Here is a 19861-nt window from a genome sequence, read left to right as displayed (position 1 = left end):
TAGTAAAAGTGTACTACTAGGCTATAATGCAAAGTAAAATGTGCTACTACAGCAATCAGAATAGCATGCAGTTAGTGGTTAAAAAAAGCACCATGTGAACACAGCCTCAATATATACGGTTTAGATAATGTGCAATTGCTGACTGATCCTATAGCGGACTTTATCCTATTCCCTCTCCTGGTTGCAGGGTGGACTCTCTCCTCTGCTGGGGCAGGCTGGGCTGTTGCCTGGCACTGAGGGTAATGCTGGGCCGTGTTGGCAGAGGCCTCCCTGCTTTTAATCATATTAAATGAAGAGCTGTCATGTTCTCAAGTGCAAAATGGAAAAAGTCAGCACAAACAGTTGGTGCTATTCATTGCATGTGACTCATACCTCACTATCTATGGAGCAGCCGAGGTGTCAGCAACGATAAAGAAACAGTGTCTACTGCGGGATTGTAACAGGACCATAATAGGTGCCGCATACCCAGGACTCCAACGGCTTAAGAGCAATGCCAGGCACATGACAATTGCCCTTATTGTTCAGATTCATATTCTTGTTCAAAGGGGCAGTATTATAGCAGTTATATTCTTGTACATAGGAGCAGTATTATAGTAGTTATATTCTTGTACATAGGAGCAGTATTATAGTAGTTATATTCTTGTACATAGGAGGCAGTATTATAGTAGTTATATTCTTGTAAATAGGAGCAGTATTATAGTAGTTATATTCTTGTACATAGGAGGTAGTATTATAGTAGTTATATTCTTGTACATAGGGGCAGTATTATAGTAGTTATATTCTTGTACATAGGAGCAGTATTATAGTAGTTATATTCTTGTACATAGGAGCAGTATTATAGTAGTTATATTCTTGTACATAGGAGGCAGTATTATAGTAGTTATATTCTTGTGTATAGGAGTAGTATTATAGTAGTTATATTCTTGTACATAGGAGTAGTATTATAGTAGTTATATTCTTGTATATAGGAGCAGTATTATAGTAGTTATATTCTTGTACATAGGGGCAGTATTATAGTAGTTATATTCTTGTACATAGGAGCAGTATTATAGTAGTTATATTCTTGTACATAGGAGCAGTATTATAGTAGTTATATTCTTGTACATAGGAGGCAGTATTATAGTAGTTATATTCTTGTGTATAGGAGTAGTATTATAGTAGTTATATTCTTGTACATAGGAGTAGTATTATAGTAGTTATATTCTTGTGTATAGGAGTAGTATTATAGTAGTTATATTCTTGTACATAGGAGCAGTATTATAGTAGTTATATTCTTGTACATAGGAGGTAGTATTATAGTAGTTATATTCTTGTACATAGGAGCAGTATTATAGTAGTTATATTCTTGTACATAGGAGCAGTATTATAGTAGTTATATTCTTGTACATAGGAGGCAGTATTATAGTAGTTATATTCTTGTACATAGGAGCAGTATTATAGTATTTATATTCTTGTACATAGGAGGCAGTATTATAGTAGTTATATTCTTGTACATAGGAGCAGTATTATAGTTATATTTTTGTACATGGATGGCAGTGTAAGGGTAAGGCCACATACAGCAAAAAGCAATCTCCTGTATAACAATCTTAAAAAAAAAAAAAAAAAAAAAAAAAAAAAAAAAAAAAAACTTGTAAGAAAACAAAAACAAAATATAAGGAGGAGAGTCTGATACCACACACTCCAGATACGTATCCTCTTAACATAGTCATCTTCTCAGTAGCTGTACGTTTGAGTTATCCATTCCCTTTTGGTTCTCAGATGAGTCATGTGGTCCACAAACAAACTGTTTAAGTTGCCCATAGCAAACAATGACAGCACGGCTTGTATAGCGATTTAGTTGTCCTTAGCAACAAGACCATTTTGCTTTCAGCCCATTTTAATAAATCTGCCCCACTGTGTCTTATACTTGGTCACATGACGCAGTTGAGGACCAGAAAAGTGCGAATAACTCACAAACACAGCCAAAAGTAAGATTACCATTTATCTAGCATGCCAGAGACATTTGTTTGCGTGAGTGCTCCTTTACGTTGTAATGGGGATTAATGTATAAGGTAGTCGCGGCCACACCCCCTCGGTCACCTGTACAGAAGACGCAGGAATCAGTCCTTATAAAATTCACAATCGTATACTTTTATTTCTGCACAGTATGTAGAAAGGTCAAAATCGCCGGTCACTTTAAATTATATTTACAAATCTTTTTGACTTTTTTATAAAACCCCTTACTCTAAAAGTCCCATAGTTCATAATCAGAAGCAAAGGCTAAAAATACTGAGAAACCAGATCGGAAAGGGAATAAAGTTACAGCTGGAAGTCCATTATTCCTATGCTTAAAAATACCAAGACCTACTGTCGTGCCCCCTATAACAGTACACACAGTTGCCAGGGCCTGCCCGCTGTGCCCTCCCTCATTGTCCTTCGTCACCTGTAAATGGCCGACTTTACAAAAAAAATTCTACCTTTGAAAATAAAGTCTATTGTTTTTACTTCGAGCTCTAGCAAGTCGTTGTCTTCTGCATAGAATGTGTGTTAGAGACTGACATCCCAGGATTCATATCTAGACACTGCAGGTCTCCTTTGCAAAACTCTTGGCACAAATCTGTAATGTATTGCACGGGGCCCCGAGCCCCTGTACATGAGTAGTACTAGGAACATGGCAGGTGCTGTTTGAGGAGTTCTCGGGTTGGTTGCGGTATTCTGTCTGGAAATCGTACTTGAAACTCTACTATTAGGTCGCCACGTTGGGTGGGGACTTTGGGGAAAGGCAATCCTTCACCTCGTAGCCGTTTGACGGTTCCTGGCTTGATGACGTCGCTGCAGGGTAGCGGGATGACCCGTCCGTCAATGGTGGGAATGTTGACGGTACAGCCGCACAGAGCCTGGGGAAAAAAAGAATGCGGGTCAATATGAGGGTCAATATGACAAGCAACAATAACCTATAATAATACGGTAATTGTAAGAAGGTGCTGATCTGGTCACAGACTTAGGCCCCATGCACGAAAAATCAAGTCCATACATTGCCCAGACTACCAGCATCATAGATCACTATAGTGCAATGTGTTCTGTCTCCTAACTAGGTTTGGACCAGCCAATGGATGGACTGAATTTCCTGGCCTGGGTTGCCCAGTGTGCATAGGTCTTTACCAGTGGCGTAACTAGGAATGGCGAGGCCCCGTGGCGAACTTTTGACATGCTGTGTGGACATTGCTCCATGCACTCAATCCGACTCCTCTTCTCTCATATCCATTCCTCCTAACTTCCACTCTCCCCATATACTCTTTGCTCTGTTATCTGTAAGCACCAGGGGTGACCAAGGACCAACTACCGGGGTAGTAGGGGGGGAGGGGTGCACGCTTTTCAGACCCCCCCCCCCCCGAGTATAATGATCGGAAGCGGTAAGAGAGCATAAAAAAAACACAGTTACTTACCTATCCGGGCTCCAGGCAGGCTTTGGGCCTACATCTGAGACGTCCCTTATGTCCCGACAGAGCAAAGAGTATATGGGGAGAGTGGCAGTTAGGAGGAATGGATATGAACACAGCAGCACAGAGGAATAAGCTGAAAGATCTAGGACAGTATCCTTTACTGTTTAGAGCCCCTGTGTATGATATATTGTTCACACATCCATTTATAAACCATGATCTATATCATCCCTGCGTTCCTTCCATCCATGTCGGAGCATCAAGCCCCCTTTTGATAGCAGGAAAGAGATGAGTGACCTACAGCGCCATCAACCAGAGCAGCGGAGGCCACAATACGAGGGAAGCGATGGAGCAGCGGGGGATTTGTAGGTCACCCTCAGACGCAGCATATCAATGAATGAATATGTGGGAGGGATAAAAGGACAGAATCCTGCTGGGTAGACTGAGCACGCTCTTAAAGCGGTTGTCGGGTATTAGAAAATGAATAAATAAAAAATAAATAAAATTTCCAGTCAGGAGGGGAACACTGGAAAATAAAAATGCACTTCTATTTACCTACATCCCCCCTCCGTTCTTGCATTGGCCGCGCTCACCTCCGCCGCGGTGTTTATATAGAGTGGTTGCAGAGGCGACTTCCCGTAATCTGGACGACTCCAGTCAGACACCATTTAGAGCAGAACAGAGGGGGAGGATGCAGGCAAATATAAATGCACTTTTGTTTTATAGCCCTCCCCTCCTGAGTGACTTTATGTAAGTTTTCATTTTATTCTGACAACCCCTATCTTAAAGGGATGCTCAACCTTTAACATGTATAGTCAGAGAGTATGGCTGTTCCCTGCACAACCACATGGCCAGGGACCTGCTGTACACAGACAAGCAATGGCCCTGGGGCCCTTTATTCTCAGGATCAGAGGTCGGACCCCCACTAATCATAAACTGCAGACCTAGTTTAGCAACACGCCATCTTTATGAAAAGAGAATATCCTTTTTAGTATTAAAGGGATTGTCCAGTTATAGATATTTAGCCCTTATCCATAGTGTCCAATTGCTGGGGCCCGATTGTGGAGTCCCCCCCCAGTGATCAGGAGGACAAAGACATAAAATCCCCCTAAGGACTAATGTGACCAGCGCTCCAGTCACTTCTATGGGGCTGCGGGGACTGTAATCCTATCCCTGTGATGCAGGGAGTCCGGGTCCATGGACTGAATTCGGGCCAGGAAATCCAGTCAATGTACGGACTGGATTTTCCAGTCCAGAAGCCTTAGAGTGCATGGAGTCTTATACATTATGTAGATTGTAAGCCCTATATGGGACAGTGACTGTCACTGCTGCGGAATAAGGTTTGTCATATGGATTTCCAAGAACCCATAAAGGTGTGTAAACCTGCATCATTAGCATGCTCAGCAGGTTAAACTGCTTTGTGTCAGTCTTCACTGTAATTCTAGTATTCTATTCAATGACAAGTAACAATAGGATGAGTACTGGTATTAGTCCTTCCTGTATAAAAGAGAGCTGACAACTTGTAATATGCTGTGTCAGATGGTTAAAACCTCTGAGGCTTCCCATTTTAGATTTTTAACATTAATGCCTCCAGGTCTGACGTTCTCCTTTATTGCAGCGACCTTCCCCTATTTCTCGGATCCAGTGTACACCCCCCACTTCACAGAGGACACTAGGTATAATTGCACCCATGGGAGACTGAGCCTATCGCTGGCCAGGACAGGAAGCTTTGCCCTCCTTAGTGATTCACATGCCTGGAGCAGAACCTGACCCCGACTATTCCTGGAACCGGAGAGGTGCTAAATATGGAAGAAGCTGCGACAATGTCCACATCACAATCCCGTGGGAGCGCAGTGAGCGATGCTCTGAGGCTCACACCTTTAATGGAGCACAGCTATTCACCTTGGCACGCTTACAGGACGCGGCTTATTACAGCGACATGGAGACCCTTAACCCTTACAGTGCTGGAGCATGGAAATACCGAACAAGACTGTATCCAAGATAAAACACCAGATGTGTAGGCAAGAGAAACACGTGACCATGGGTGAAAATGGGTTCTAAGCAGGGGCAAGACGGCTGTGAAAAATCCTGACCATTTTGCCCGTTTTTCAAGGCTGTGTGAATACGACCTTACTGTGCACTAAGACTGGATTGGCTGACCAGGTCTACTGCAGCCTTTCTATGTGGTCAGGCTTCCTTTGCAGCCACTTCTGATCTCCTCGTTCCCCCCACACTACAAGGACAGATTTATAGAGCGGAGGATCTTCTCCTGGCACCCGTAGCCCCGCTGCACGTACACATGTGATTCCCCGGCAACACGGAGTATTAATAAATGTGGCTTTAAATAGCTCGACTGGAAACTCTGCAGCGACCAGGTGGAAAATAAAAAAGACTCAGTAAGGAACAAGGGGCAGTAGGACACGGGGCAAATTCTAGACCTGCACTGTGAAGCTGAGGGGGTGGGCTGGAGGCCAGACTGTCAGCAGAGAATTGGTCAAAGAACCCAAAATAGAAAATAGGGTCAAAGGTTGTAGCATGGATTATATATAGCTACATGTGGAGGGAGTTTTTAACCCCACCCCTGTTCCATCCACATATATTGCACCTTAAATTGATGCACCCAATAGCCACATGGGGCAGATTTTCCATATGAATGCGGAATTCTGCAGCAAAATCTGCATGTGATACACTGAAGGGATAAATCTGCATGAGATACACTGAAGGGATACATCTACAGCGACATGCCTCCATGTATAAGATACTGTCGACTGCTGTGGTTTAGCAGATTCAGCATTACAAATCCAGCGAATCTGAACTCGCCCTAAGGAGAAATGCCTACCCTAGCCGAAACTTTGGCAGGGTTACGTTTACATGTTACAATATGTTTGATTCCCAATGTCAGAAACCAATCTTTTCAGGAATGAAAAATGAAATCCGCCTCCACCTCATGACTAGATGACTAATGACACCAAGCGTCATCATGTAATATCATGCAAGTACAGTTTAGCTACACCCGATGACAGCGGGGCTGAGGTCATAGCATCTCCTAATAAACCTGTAACCTGCAGGTCCTGATCTCATATCACATGTACTGAGTCCTCTGCCCTACTTACAGGCCAATGTCACGTGTTGCAAGAAGATTTTTTTTTTTTTTTAATGTAGATTGTGAGCCCCCACATAGAGCTCGCAATGTACATTTTTTTTTCCCTATCAGTATGTCTTTTTCTGGAATATGGGATGGAAATCCATGCAAACACGGGGAGAACATACAAATTCCTTGCAGATGGTTCTTTGCCCTTGGCGGGATTTGAACACCAGGACTCTAGCACTGCAAGGCTGCAATGCTAACCCTTGAGCCACCGTGTGGCCCCCAGATTTTGCTTTTTTTTTTAGAGCCAAAGCCAGGATGTAGCAATAGGGTGAAGTATAAAAGTTTCTTTTATATTTTCTGTTCCTCTGGCTTCAAAAATCCCCAAAAAGCAGCAGAATCTGCAACAAAAAAAAAAACACAGCCCCGTGTCTAATGTTTCCCTTGGGCCCCACCATTCCTAGTTACGCCAAAATAGCCCCATACACACTACAGAACGCGCCTTCGATGTGGGGCAGAGTTTGCAATAGAATGCACTAAAGAATTCCTCAGTGTGCGAGTTCAGGTTACGTAGCGATCTCTTGACTTCCCGTCTCTGCCACAACCATCTGGATGTGCCATTAAAGATGATGTGTCACCAGGTCTGAAAATCCCAATGGTGTAAATCATCTGATCGGTGTATTGTTTATCCAAATCCATTCAGCCATTCCAAAGATATATAGCCTGTTATTGTTGATGTAAATTAGGACGTACTAGTCGAGTGAGCGGTAACGCCACTTGGCATACAGCACACAGACACCACAGTGTTACTGCCCACTTGTCTAGTATGCCTTAATTTACATCAACAATAACAGGGCTTATATCTTTGGTTGGCTGAACAGATTCGGATAAACAAAGTACCAAAATGCTCAGGGTGACAGGTCCACTTTATGAATGACCAACAAAACCCCCACTAATGTCTAATAAGTTTACACATAATCCACAGTGGTCCCTCACCTCTTTCAGAGTGATCTTGGCCGTATAGACTATGTTGGACCCGTCTCTCTTGAAATGTGCGTGAGCTTTGTCTTTCAGTAGGAACACAATGTCTGCGGGGATGTTTTCCGATGTGGCGTCCCCCTCTTTAGGGAAGGTGATCTTGGTCCCCTCCTTCCAACCTTTCTTGATCACCACGTTTAGGATCTTGTCCTCAGTTCTCACTGTCCGACCATCTGGGTTCAACCTTCTCCGTGTGATCTTCATACGCTTGGTACAGCCGTGATAGATTTCCTCTAATGACACTTTGAGCTCATGAATGATGGGGGGATCCTGCACTTTCCGTCTGTTGTGGAGCTGATCTGGGTGCCGCCGGTGAAATCCATTCACGCCATTGAATCCAAAGCGGCCAAAGTTGCCGAATGGATCGTCGTCATCATCGTCGATGTCCATGTCTTCGTGGTCAAAACCGTTGGGCATACGGGTTCGGCCCGATCCAAAGAAGATATCAAAGGGGTTTGAGCCTCCAAAGAAAGAAGCAAAGGTGGCATGGGGATCCCCATGGAAAGTGTAGTGGAAGGAGTTTCCAGTGTTTCCAGATGATCCACCTCCTGTCTTGAGACCTGCGTCAAAAAGAAATATTGCTTATTAAAATGGATATGAATAGAGAGAAGATATGACGAAACTCAAGATAAGAATATAATGGTTCCAGGAAGTGACCCAAAAATAATAACGGGATACTGGGAAAATCCTGGTGGGAATACCCTGTAGCTTTCCAAAAGGAAGTAATATGGCATTCCCTATTTTTATTAATAAAGTTTCTTGTGACAACGTGCTGCCTCATACTGGAGAAGTTGCCTCCTTCTAAGGTTACGCTAGATGTCTTAGCCCTGGGCACTGCGATTACCAAATGCTCAAATCTCAACTGCAAGAACCACGAAAACATCCTCATGTGCACAGGACACGTGATCCGACTGAAACCTGGCTGGGATTATTCCCAGTATAAACACCAAGTCCGCTCTGCACAAATAAGTCCTGGCAGGTCCGGGTTATTAATAAGTAAAGATGAGCAAATCGCTGCACCCACCTCCCACTGGAGACGTCTGCAAAATACTAAACTGGAGACCAGACGGGTAACATTAGCTCTCGATTTCAGTAGATCAAACTGCAGTTACAGAGGTGGACCCCCGTACTGAAAATGGGGTAGGGGTATGGAGGAGGATGTAGCATATGCAGGGCTGGTTTAAGCTTAGGGAAAATGGTGCATCAACACCTAGCTCTAGGGTAGTGGTGGGGCCTCCTCCTCCCAACACGGATTAAGCGGCACCCCCCTGCATTTCAGGGTTTCTGCATCTCAAGTTGAATACAATGGTGGAGCACGGATCTTACCGACAACGTTGCGTTTACACCTTATAGAAGTTAAGGACCTTTGCATGGACATCAAGGTATTGGTCATACTTTCTACTCATTGACCTGGGTTTCACGGGCCTTACCTTCCTCTCCATACTGGTCATACACGGCCCTCTTTTTGGGGTCACTTAGGACATCATAGGCTTCTGCAATTTCCTTGAATTTGTCTTCTGCATTGGCGTCCTTGTTCTTGTCTGGGTGGTATTTGAGGGCCATTTTACGATAGGCTTTCTTGATCTCATCCTCGTTCGCTCCTGAAGCGATGCCCAAGATCTTATAGTAATCCTTCCCCATGTCCACTGATTGAGGCTTCTGATCAAGAATCCTCGCCCCTATAAGGAACACAACGTTATAAGTGTGAGTGCACCAATACTTGTGCCGATAACATACATTAGAAGAATTTTTTTTGTCACCGGAAATTTCCATTTCAAAAGAAAGTCCCTATTCTACAGTATTGAGTTAAGGCTTCATGCACAGGAACGTGCGCACCGCCAGTGTGCTAGTTTGTATTTTATGGCTAGCACACTGACTCATTATACTATGATGGCGCCGTATTACCACAAGCCGTGAGGAAGAAAGTGAAGGCTTGGGCGCCACATGGTCATCATCCATAGTCTCTACTTCCTGCTGCCCGTTGACATACAGGAAATGCTGTTCAGCCAATCACTGACTGAGGTGGGTCACTGCTGTGACAGCGATTGGCTGGGTGGCTGATTACTGTGTCAAAAGGGAGCAGAAAGTAGAGATTGATGGGGAACCTTTAACTGGGGGGGGGCATGGGAAATCGGTAAGGTAAGACATTTTATTACTGAGGGTATAGTATGTTATTTTCTTCTTGTAAAAAGAAGAAGTTCTATATGCTGGTGAATCTTTATTAAAATATTTTTTTGTCTTTTCATAAGACAAGGAAGATGTGGCTACTATATATACACACTCCATCTGATGACAGATCGACACCTCGCCAACTGCTGGTGAGACATCTTCCTGTGTATGGCCACCCTTAGTAATAAGACTAAGTTTAAGTCCTATCAGTCAAAGCGAACACCCTTGCAAGAAGCCGCCGAAATTAGTAAGATGCTCAGTCAGCCTTAAAGGCATTTCTTAGATCACATTTATAGAAACTGATATATGACCAAGACAACACGGAAAGACATTAGTATGAGAATCTAGTAGATGGACAAGACTCACAAGTCTAGGAAGTCTCCATGACTAATAATGGTAATCTCTTAAAGACAGGTCTATAAAAAGTTTGTTCAAAAGGTGGTGCTACATATTAGATGAATGTTGGCCAAACCCACCGACCACCTAATGTGTGGTCAACAAAGCAGTTGTTGGAGTGGAGCTAAGGAGCCAAACCTGCTCCTTTGTTTTCGAGAGACAAGCAACCACCTTAGAACATTGGAAGAAACTTATTCCATGTTCTCTATCGTAAACACGCTTGGCCAAACCATGTCTGTATGTGTGTAGGAGGGGTTAAAAGAGAAAAACGAGCCAAAACAAATGATCGGCATACAGCAGTTATGCTGGTATCAAACTAACAAACTGAATGGTCTTCCCGTAATGCTACTACACATACAACAAAAACTTCACTGATAAGTCAGCTATTGGTCGGAGTTGTAACAAGCTACACTTCCATCATAAAAGGGATCATTTTTGTGAGACAAAAGTCCTTATGGACCATTTTTCGTCAAACCAGTCATTGATATACACACTACAAACACCGAACATGCAGAGGTGACATAACCTTAAAGAAATACCTACCCCCGAAATGAGCAGATAGAATTCCCAAGGTTATTCCCACTCTAAAAAACGTGGTTTTGCGCTTCTCTTGAGCGCCGTCGCCAATAGACTTGATAAAAAAATCGTTTCCGACTTTTTGCCTGGGTTCGCACTTAAACATGATTTTTGGCCTGCAGACTTGTAGTGGTGTGGGCTAGGCGATCCCACAGGTGCGGCAGGAGTGCAGGCTTCCTTCTAGGTGTTTAGGCAGACATCTAGTAGAAGGAAAGAGAGTTTTGGAGGTAGGAAAGACCCAACAGTTTGAAAAGAATGGATGGAAGTGACGTGGTGAATGGAGATGACGGTGGTCTTCCTACGACTAAGCTTTCCTGGGATTTAGGGGGTTTTAGATGACGTAGGGCTACAACATCAAGTTCAAATGATATCGACCTTAACATGAGGCAGACATGGATTGTACTACGCCCTGATATTTCCATCCTTAAGTCATTTAGCTATAATCCAAAATCATTGAGGACCAATATTTCAAGACCAACTGGATGTACTTGAATGAGAAGATCTAGAGATCCAGTGTGATGATGATGACTTGATGTGAAGACATAGGACGCCCCCTCCCTGACCAATACAAATAATGGTGGAAAATTGTCTCACATGGGGTCTTATGAAAAAGTTGAACACAAATGGTGAAGTCACACAAACAGTAAGACAAAAAGTTGGCACTTTATACAATCAAAACTGCGAATGAGTAAAGGGAATGACGGTTCCAACATGCAACATTTCGGGGGAGTAGAGAGCAGAGGCAAGACGAGGACATAAATAATTGTTGGATATGCCAGTGACAATTTTAGTGACAAGTCTTATTCGGTCTATTTTCCTGCTGAAAATGGAGTATCTGCAAACAAACTGTTTTATACAAGAGGACGATACAGCGAGGAACGTTCTTTATGCTGAGGCAGGGATGACCCACTTGCCCATGACAATAGAAATCACCAACTCAGCAGGGACAGGACTTTGTGTGTCAAGGAAAGTCAACGTGTTACGCTCTACAGAACACACTATCTACGCCCATCTGTGTTACAGGGATAACCAACCGGACTCGCCATAGACTGCAAGATAGTGGGAGAAAATTGGGACACTCGTCATGCATATTATGTTGGACAGTCCTGCCCGAAAATCATCCAGTTTAGCTGACATTTAAGGTATATGACCACCTTACTTTAGGTAGCAGAGTAGTGTCGGAAGACTGTATCAGTGTGGTCCATGAGGTGGAAGAATGGCCACAAAATTAACCACTTGCTTGGATGCGTTGACTTCGACATGGAGCACCAAAGTCCGTGGAGCTTCATGAGTAGACATCAAGTGATGGAAATTTTTGAGCCACCCATCATGGCTTAGGTACTGATGGTGTTCTCCGCACATGGTATGTTAGAAGGTCCTGAGGAACAAAACTATTTCCTTATGGATTTAGATTGGTTTCTTAGCAAGTTTCTGTAGGAAATCTAGTGATGGGAATGTTCTGATCATAGTAGTAGGCAATTAACTGAAGATGGCTCGCTCGGGGCTTGTCCATGGTTGGTTAGCTTCAATTATATGGTTGTAATGCAGAGTCTAAAAGCAGTTACATCTGCTGAAAGGATTTCATTTACCTACTAATTGGTATTAATTAGTTCTTCCGGCGGCATTCCTGCATTGTTGAGAGTTCACGGGCATGGACAACAGAAAAGCAAAGCCAAACAGGGATTACAGGTCTACAGTTTTATGAGGAGTCCCTTTCGAAGATGTTTTTTACTGCAAGACTTGGAAGTTCTATAAAAGTGGAGATGAATAGACGGGTGGGAGCATGTTAATGGGTTAAGTCTCCATTATAATTCACATCAATGTGCTGGAAACACTGTGTGCTCAGATGAGCGTGTGGGTGGCTGAACTGTATTGTATAAATGCTCTTGGGAGGAACGTTGACTGATCTCATGCTGGAAGTTTTGTGTAAAGCCTACCTGCTTGATGCATCTGTAGGTTCTTGGGAACATTGGGTGCCCTCACCTATTTCTGAGAACATTACACAGTGCATTTGTCGCCTACACTAAGCCATTTTTGGAGGCTTAGCCCACGGATTCTAAAAATTCATCCAACGGTTAAGGACACTGTAGACACGAGGTACAAAATGTTACGTGTCTCAGCGATGTTGGTGGAACAGGCTGCCCATGTGGTATTTCCATGGCCAGAATAAGGACCCCCTTGAGTAAAGAAATAAAATAAAATCAATCACTCTTCTCCTGGCTAGTCTATGCCATATGACCACATTTAGGCATGTCTTGTAGGACGTCAATGATAACTTTGATGAGAAAGTTGGAAGCACATAATGAATGTGTGCTAGTACCAAGGTGTAACAGAGAAACTACAATGGAAAAAATGTTTAAGAAAAATGTTTTTAGAAATTGAAGTATTAAGAGCTTATTTTTGTCAATTAACAAAATGAAGTGAGTGAAGAGAAAACCAAGTCCCATCAATATGTGACCGTTGCCCTTCATCAGGTCTTCTCGGTACTTGCACACAGTTGTCAAAGGAACTCGGCAGGGAGGTTGTTCCCGCCATCTTGGAGAACTAAGCACAGATTGTCTGTAAATGTAGGCTTGCTCCAAATCCGTCTGCCTCTTCATGTAATCCCAGACAGACTGGATGATGCCAAGATCAGGGATCTATTCGAGTCATATCACCACTTCTAAGGCCTGATGAACATCTGCGTCGGTAATCTGTTCGTGAGAGTCCGCATGGGGAATGTCGAACGCATTGGCAAGCTGTGTATAGTGAAAGCACACGGACCCCATAGACTATAATGGGGTCCGTGTTCTTACTGCACGGTCTCCGGACAGAACGTGCAGACAGAAAAGTAGTTCACGATCTACTTTCCTGTCCGCATGACTCGCGCGGAGACTGTGCGTAAAGCACCAAATATTGAAGGTGGTTAGGTTCCTTGTTTGTTCATTCACTTCATTGTGTTAATTGACAAAAATAAACTATTAACCCTTCTATTTATGAAAGCATTCTCACTGTGCACTTTTTCACATTGGCCTAAAACTTTTGCACATGGCAGTAAATGAATTATATATTATCATATTATATGTGCCACTTATTGGTAGAGAGTGGACAGGGATCAAAATACTTGTACTGTTGCTGAATTTCTACATCTTACTTCTACTGAAATGGGACCGGAGTAGATAGAAGTTGCCCCTTAGATGCGTTATGTAAATCCAATTATGTAACCCTCCCAAATCAGGGATATACGACAGAATTCGTTTTGTAGTCCAGACCTTCAGAGCTGCGCTCTGATTGTTACTGAATAAGTACCAAGGTCGTAGAAACATCTTCCATGATTTGCTGTAGGTTTCCATTGAAGTATGATGAGAAGTGTTACATTTCGTAGGCCCTCATGCTATGAAAACTCATTCATTGATAGCCTAAGGGGGTATATAATCATTTTATATATTATATGATCTGATATGAAGGCACAGTCAGTGTAAGAATACTGGCACGAGGACACAATCTTCATCCATTCCCCAAGAACAATGCGGTCTGATCAGAAATCTCCAGCTCTTGAAAACCATTAGCAGCAGGTAACCTCTTAGCATTCATCTCCGCCGTGCACAAATCCATTAATTCCGAGGCTCGGTGCCCACTTCCATTCGATCTATACAGTATTCTCTGAAATGAAACATCCACCTCCTCTCGGTAGTCGGCAAACCCAACTCAACTTCTTGGGCAATTCCAGGAATTTCTCTACCATGTGTCACCCAGCTGGAAGGAATGACTTCACTGCTGTGCGTAGCCGAACGATTCTCCTGTTCGGAGGCTATTAATAACATTCCAGGGAAAATGTCTCCTGAATGCCATCATCGGCTCCCCAGTGTTAGCAACGTGATGTGAACCAGCGCGCTTCACTCCAAGAACTGATATTATTAGTGGCATGAATCAGCTGTGCAGCTGGAAACATGACTTCAGCCGCAGGGAGACGAGGACAAAGCCTCTCGCCGATGGATTTTTTCGCTGTCCCTGGTTCACCTCCTTATTTGGCTGATCCCGGATGGGTTAAAGGGTCTCTCCGAGTGAAGCTTGACTCATCGTTCTCTCTTCTTGAGCAAAGTTCTGTATGGAACTCCCTGAACACCTTACCGCTAAGGATCTGCTAAAATTACAGATTAAAGGGGCGGTTCGGGATCTGAAGACTATTGATACTGATGAACTAAGCACAGGGTAGGTCACTAATATCATATAGGTTGAGCGACCCCATGCCGATCAGTAGATGTAGACACCGGAAGCTGCAAATAAGATATAGGGCCAGAGGAAGCCCTTCTCCTATTCAAGGAGGTTGCAGTTCCCGAGCACCACCACTATAGTATACAGAGCTCCATACACTATATATAGCGCCTACTTCATACACTACAGCAGTGACGCTTGAAACTGCCCTCATTCACTTGAATAGCAGTAGGGTGTATATATTATATGTCTTCCGGTAGTTGCGTCCAATATCTTGCCGATAGGTGATCAGTATCAATTATCTTCAGATCTGGAACAATGTCTTTAAGGAATAGGAAATACTGGTTCTCATTGAAGAGACCCGCTTGGTATTGGTTTCAGGTAATACCCCATGGAAAAAAAAAGCTTGTACATTAAGAGTTGTGGATAACTTCATGATCGTGGGGGCCTGAGCTGATCCTAAGAATAGGGGTCTGGTTCCCCCATCCTGATGGAGTGGCAGGCCAAGCATTCAACCTGGCGCCCCATCCATTCTCTAAAGAAGAGTCAGTGATAGCCGAGTTCAGCATCTGGCTATCTCCGGCAGCCCATATAAAACGGATGGAGAGGCGTATGCTCGGCCTGCCACTCCATCAGGATGGGCAAATAGGACCCCCCACCCAGGGGTGTAGAGGTAGCATTGATGGAAGCCTCAGGGGGCCCAAAGTCCTCTCTACAACATAAGAAGCCAATATTATAAATAGCACATGGTAAAAGGGGGCCCGGGAGCTTCAAATTACCCTTCCCCTCCCCCAAGATCATGAAGTTATATTAGCGATAGCTTCTAAAGTGGTTAGAATCCCCTTTAACTCTGCTCAACCGGTGACTCCTCCAAAATGAAGAGAGACATTTGTAGGCAACTATTTTGGTGTTCTTGCCCCTCTCCATGAGTACAGGCAGGGTTACTGGGCTTAGATGCAGCTATGTACTGATGAGGGGCAAAAACCTCAAAACGGTTGTCGGATGGGATATAGGATGCTGTATCCAATTCATAGAGAAGCCTTAAAGTAAGCCCCCCCCCTCCTTATGGGCCCCCCAGCAGTGTATAGAATAATTTAGAGTCAGGGGGTCCCTTTAACTGTCACCACTCCCCCCCCATGTATCACAAATCCTCCAATTTCCTATTCCCTTCAGGCCTTTCGAGATTTCAGAATTTTAACCATCCAGCAGTTTAGAGACGATTAGCATTTCCCGTTCCGCCCCCGTGATGAGCGAGACAAGAGCGGCAGCTGACTGCCAGCTGAGAGCGCCGACCTAAAAAGGAGAAACCGGAAGAACGAGATTCCTGCTCTTTGCAGCAAATTATGGCATTTTCTCTATGAGTCAGTGTGACAAGCGCTCGTCTGCCTACCACAAGCTGTCTGCCGCTGAGCGCGCCGGTGTGAATACAAACGGAACAAAGGCTAATTCACAAGATGGGAAATTTTAACTGATGTGCACAGGATATAGATCCAGCGCCGCCGATTTCTGCTTAGCTAGCTAATGTCAAGAAGCAAAATAGGATAATATAAGTCCAGGGATCAATAGTCCTCGTCACCCAGCTTTCCTAGAGTGCCATTGCCCTATTATAGCACACGGCTATCCTATGGTCTGAGTTCCCCCCAGCTATGACCCAGGAGAGTCTCCAGTTTTGGTGAGCTCCACTCAACCATGTATTTGAACGGCCGCCATGTAATACTCTATTTCCCCTATAGTGGCCACTGCAGCAAAATGCCACAACTGTCCTTTGGCAAATTCAGGAGCGCAACCTGGGGCGATTGGCATCATCCCGGGGACCACACTTTGAAACGGGCTGTCTCTTATGTGGAACATGTATTACAGTCACCGATGATCATCCAGCTTTCCCAGAAACATGAAAAAATACCTATAGCCATAGAGCATACAGCGTTGCCACCCAGCTTTCTAAGAGCTCCGGACTGCAAGTCAGTCCAGTTATATATTACATTACCTGGCGCCTCTACAAAGATGGCACCTGGCCAATATAAAGTCACCCAGCTTTCTAGGGACCAGATTTATCTAGAATGATTTTGTCTAATTTTCATCTCAGTGGACCGATTATTTTACTTTATATTAGCGGTGGAACTACAAGTCTCAGCAAATATAAGCTCTGCAGCTAAGGCAGCGGGACGCACCAAGCAATTAGGACATTTTTCACGCAAATGAGGATCAAATATTGTTCAAGGAAAACATCCGGATTAGATTCCAGTGCTGGGATTTCTGGGAATTGGTTGGGGATGGGAAGACATTCCAGTGCTAGATATAGCAGGGAGCAGTGTGCAGTGTGAGGGGAGGGCGGTTGTACATGTCACAACCGGACACGTACAGCTCTACAGACGATTATTCGGCGTGATTCATCGGTCCCGACATTTGTGCCAGACTAAATTGGATCCTTGCTCGTTCCACATGGCACTGATGGAGACGCTAAAGGCGGAACCTTAATGTCATGGTTACACAGCAGGGGAACAGAAGAAGCCTGCTTTGGATCCCCTCCAATAGCGATGTATATAGCAGGGAGCGATATTGCAGCCGGTTGACCTGCAGTCCTATGTAAGGTCACAGCTGCAACTTACAGACTCGGCTCTGCTACATATGTATTCCACAGCTCAGTCTGTATGACAACGTGAGCACATATAGGGTTAATTTACCCCCCTCCACCCATCAATAAAACATTACATCATCGCTCACCACCCATCTCAGCCCCCCCCCCCCCCCCCATCTTCCATTTCCTTTATCCATTATTAAAAGGGATGGGGGGGGGGGAAGGTTACGATTTTCCTCTGCTCTCATCAGCTGGGAGATGTGAATGGACTGCGAGCACCATGGCCGCTCTACCTGCCGTCCTCTATCAATGGAGCTTCTCAAGCATGTCACGTTACCAGCGATGAACTCCTTGGTGAGGACATGGTGGAAAGAGAGGTCTGACAAAATGATACGGCGGGTGTAGATGAATGGGGAGAACAATTGTCACCCCGAGACTACGAGGGGGGGTCAGTGACATTTGCAATGAAGTATAGTAGGCTGACAGAAGAACATATGACCCACGCTTCCTTCGCTCTCTCCTCCGTGACTTGCTATGGTCTTCACGACTGAATACTGGCAGCTACCCATAGAAGGCGCCATAGTCCCTTGTCCTAGAAGTAGGGTCATGGGACCGATCCCAGCAGACCTGGGTGCTGTGGGATATACTACAATCTATGCGAGAACGATTACAGGGTCCCTACTGTATAAGCATAGGTTACGGGTCAGTACAACAAATAGGGCAGGTACCGGCAAAGCAAGGGGGGTTCAACACCGGGGTCACACAACGTATGGAGTGAGACATTTGTGAGGGTCACGATGTAGGTGCACTATATTAAGCGGGTCACCATAATACGATCCATTGATGGTGGGTGAGAAAGTGATTTATGGGGTGATGGTATGGAAAGACAAATATTAGAGCTGGTCACACAATTGTAGGGCTGTAACTAAAGGAAGTTTACATCCCGTACACTTAGGCATATTAAGAGTTAAATTCAAGGGGGTGTTCTGTCCTTTACAATGACCCCCAATATAAGAAGCTGAGCTCTTTAGAATGACCTGTTCCAAATCCCGTAGCATATGGTCCCCTACACAGGTGACACGGTCCTGTCAATGTCCAGCAGGTGACAACCTCCCTCCGCCCAGGTGACCCGACACACCGCAGGGAACAGGCAGCCACAAATGGGCAATTAATGTATCGCTGTCACACACATGCGCAGAACACCACTCACTTACCCGTCCGCCGCCCGACTGCTGTCTCAGCACCCAACTGAACCCCAGAGTGGAGCGACAGCCGGCAACTAGCAGCCGCCGTGACATCACGGGGAACCCTCCCCCGCACCCTGCTACTAGTTGCTTCCTATTGGCTGCAGGTTCTCACAGAACGCCAATCAGCGCTTAGCCAACTCGTAGCCCCGCCCGTCGTGTCATTTCGTCTGGAAGGCGGAGTCTCGTCAGTTTTTATTCAGAAACCGTTTACACTCGCCGGGCTCGGGAGCCGCTGATTGGCTGCACGGACGCTGAGCTGTGATTTGTCGGTAGCTCGATTTCTGCTTGGCTAGCGGCGTTGTGAGGTCACTTGTAGTTCTCGGACACATGGACATAATGGGTGCTGGCTGCTGCGTACACGTCACTGTGATGATGTCATGTGAGGGTGGAAGTCAGGAGTGACGTCATTTACAATTTATAGTTTACGATAAAAAAGTGTCAGCAATTTGGGCTGTTGTGGAGTTCAGCAAAGACTAGTGTGTATGGTAAGAAAGCAATGAGTATAGTGCCAGCCCTCAGGCTTCGAATACAGATTGTACCACTGACCATCAGACACCAAACACCAACTGTACCACTCAGGGGCGTAACTACCGTGGTAGCAGCAGTAGCAGCTGCCACAGGGCCCGGGCCATTAGGGGGCCCGGTGACAGCCGCTACCGCTGCGGTTTTTTTTTTTTTTTTTTTAAAAGTCCGTTACGGGCCCCATTCACTTGCCGATCCTGGCTGGGCCGGGATCGGCAAGTGACACCGCGGGGCCCACAGAGGCTATCATTATACTCGGGGGTCTTTGCAGACCCCCGAGTATAATGATCGGCGCACCGGGAGGGGTAAGGTAACATAAAAAACAGTGTTACTTACCTCTCCGCGATCCTGCCAGGCCTCCGTCATTTGTGTCTGACGTCTCTGACGTCACATGACCCAGGCCAGCTTCCCAGGTCATGTGACGTCTGACGTCATTAAAGCTGGACAAGAGCGGACAGGACAGCCGACAGGAACAGGTAAGCAAATGTCTCTGTCTTTTAATGGTTTTAATCCCACGGGTCTCCGATTATTATACTCTGGGGTCTTTTCAGACCCCAGAGTATAATAAATGTTTATAGGTGTCCACAGTGGGACATATGGGGACACTATTGGGGATAATACTGTGTGTGCAGGG

The 19861-nt window shown here is 44.9% G+C and overlaps 1 protein-coding gene across 2 annotated transcripts; it reads right to left on the bottom strand.

Moving 5' to 3' along the window:
* Nucleotides 1–2106: 2106 nt before the first annotated feature.
* Nucleotides 2107–18745, bottom strand: DNAJB5 (DnaJ heat shock protein family (Hsp40) member B5). Of its 2 annotated transcripts, XM_075269610.1 has the most exons (5): nucleotides 18673–18729; nucleotides 10654–10886; nucleotides 8976–9224; nucleotides 7504–8105; nucleotides 2107–2876 (listed from the first exon to the last, which is right to left on the bottom strand). In XM_075269610.1, exons 2-5 carry the CDS (start codon nucleotides 10790–10792, stop codon nucleotides 2643–2645), a joined length of 1224 nt encoding a protein of 407 aa, XP_075125711.1. In that variant the 5' UTR covers nucleotides 10793–10886; nucleotides 18673–18729; the 3' UTR covers nucleotides 2107–2642. The 2 variants fall into 2 exon arrangements, with proteins under 2 accessions (XP_075125711.1, XP_075125715.1); XM_075269614.1 differs by lacking the exon at nucleotides 10654–10886 and having other exon boundaries at nucleotides 18673–18745.
* Between the last annotated feature and the right edge of the window lie 1116 nt (nucleotides 18746–19861).

The sequence above is a fragment of the Leptodactylus fuscus genome, chromosome 1 (genome assembly GCF_031893055.1).
Source record: "Leptodactylus fuscus isolate aLepFus1 chromosome 1, aLepFus1.hap2, whole genome shotgun sequence".
NCBI lineage: Eukaryota > Metazoa > Chordata > Amphibia > Anura > Leptodactylidae > Leptodactylus > Leptodactylus fuscus.
The sequence above is the reverse complement of the archived record's forward strand: the minus strand, read 5'-3'. Positions and strand labels throughout refer to the sequence as shown.

Coding starts and splice junctions, on each gene's coding strand:
- DNAJB5 (XM_075269610.1), bottom strand. CDS start 10,792: ATGTTTAAGTGCGAACCCAGGCAAAAAGTCGGAAACGATTTTTTTATC. Junction 8,106..8,975: donor TGACCAGTATGGAGAGGAAG/GTAAGGCCCGTG, acceptor TTTTTGACGCAG/GTCTCAAGACAGGAGGTGGA. Junction 2,877..7,503: donor CCAAGATCACTCTGAAAGAG/GTGAGGGACCAC, acceptor TTTTTTCCCCAG/GCTCTGTGCGGCTGTACCGT.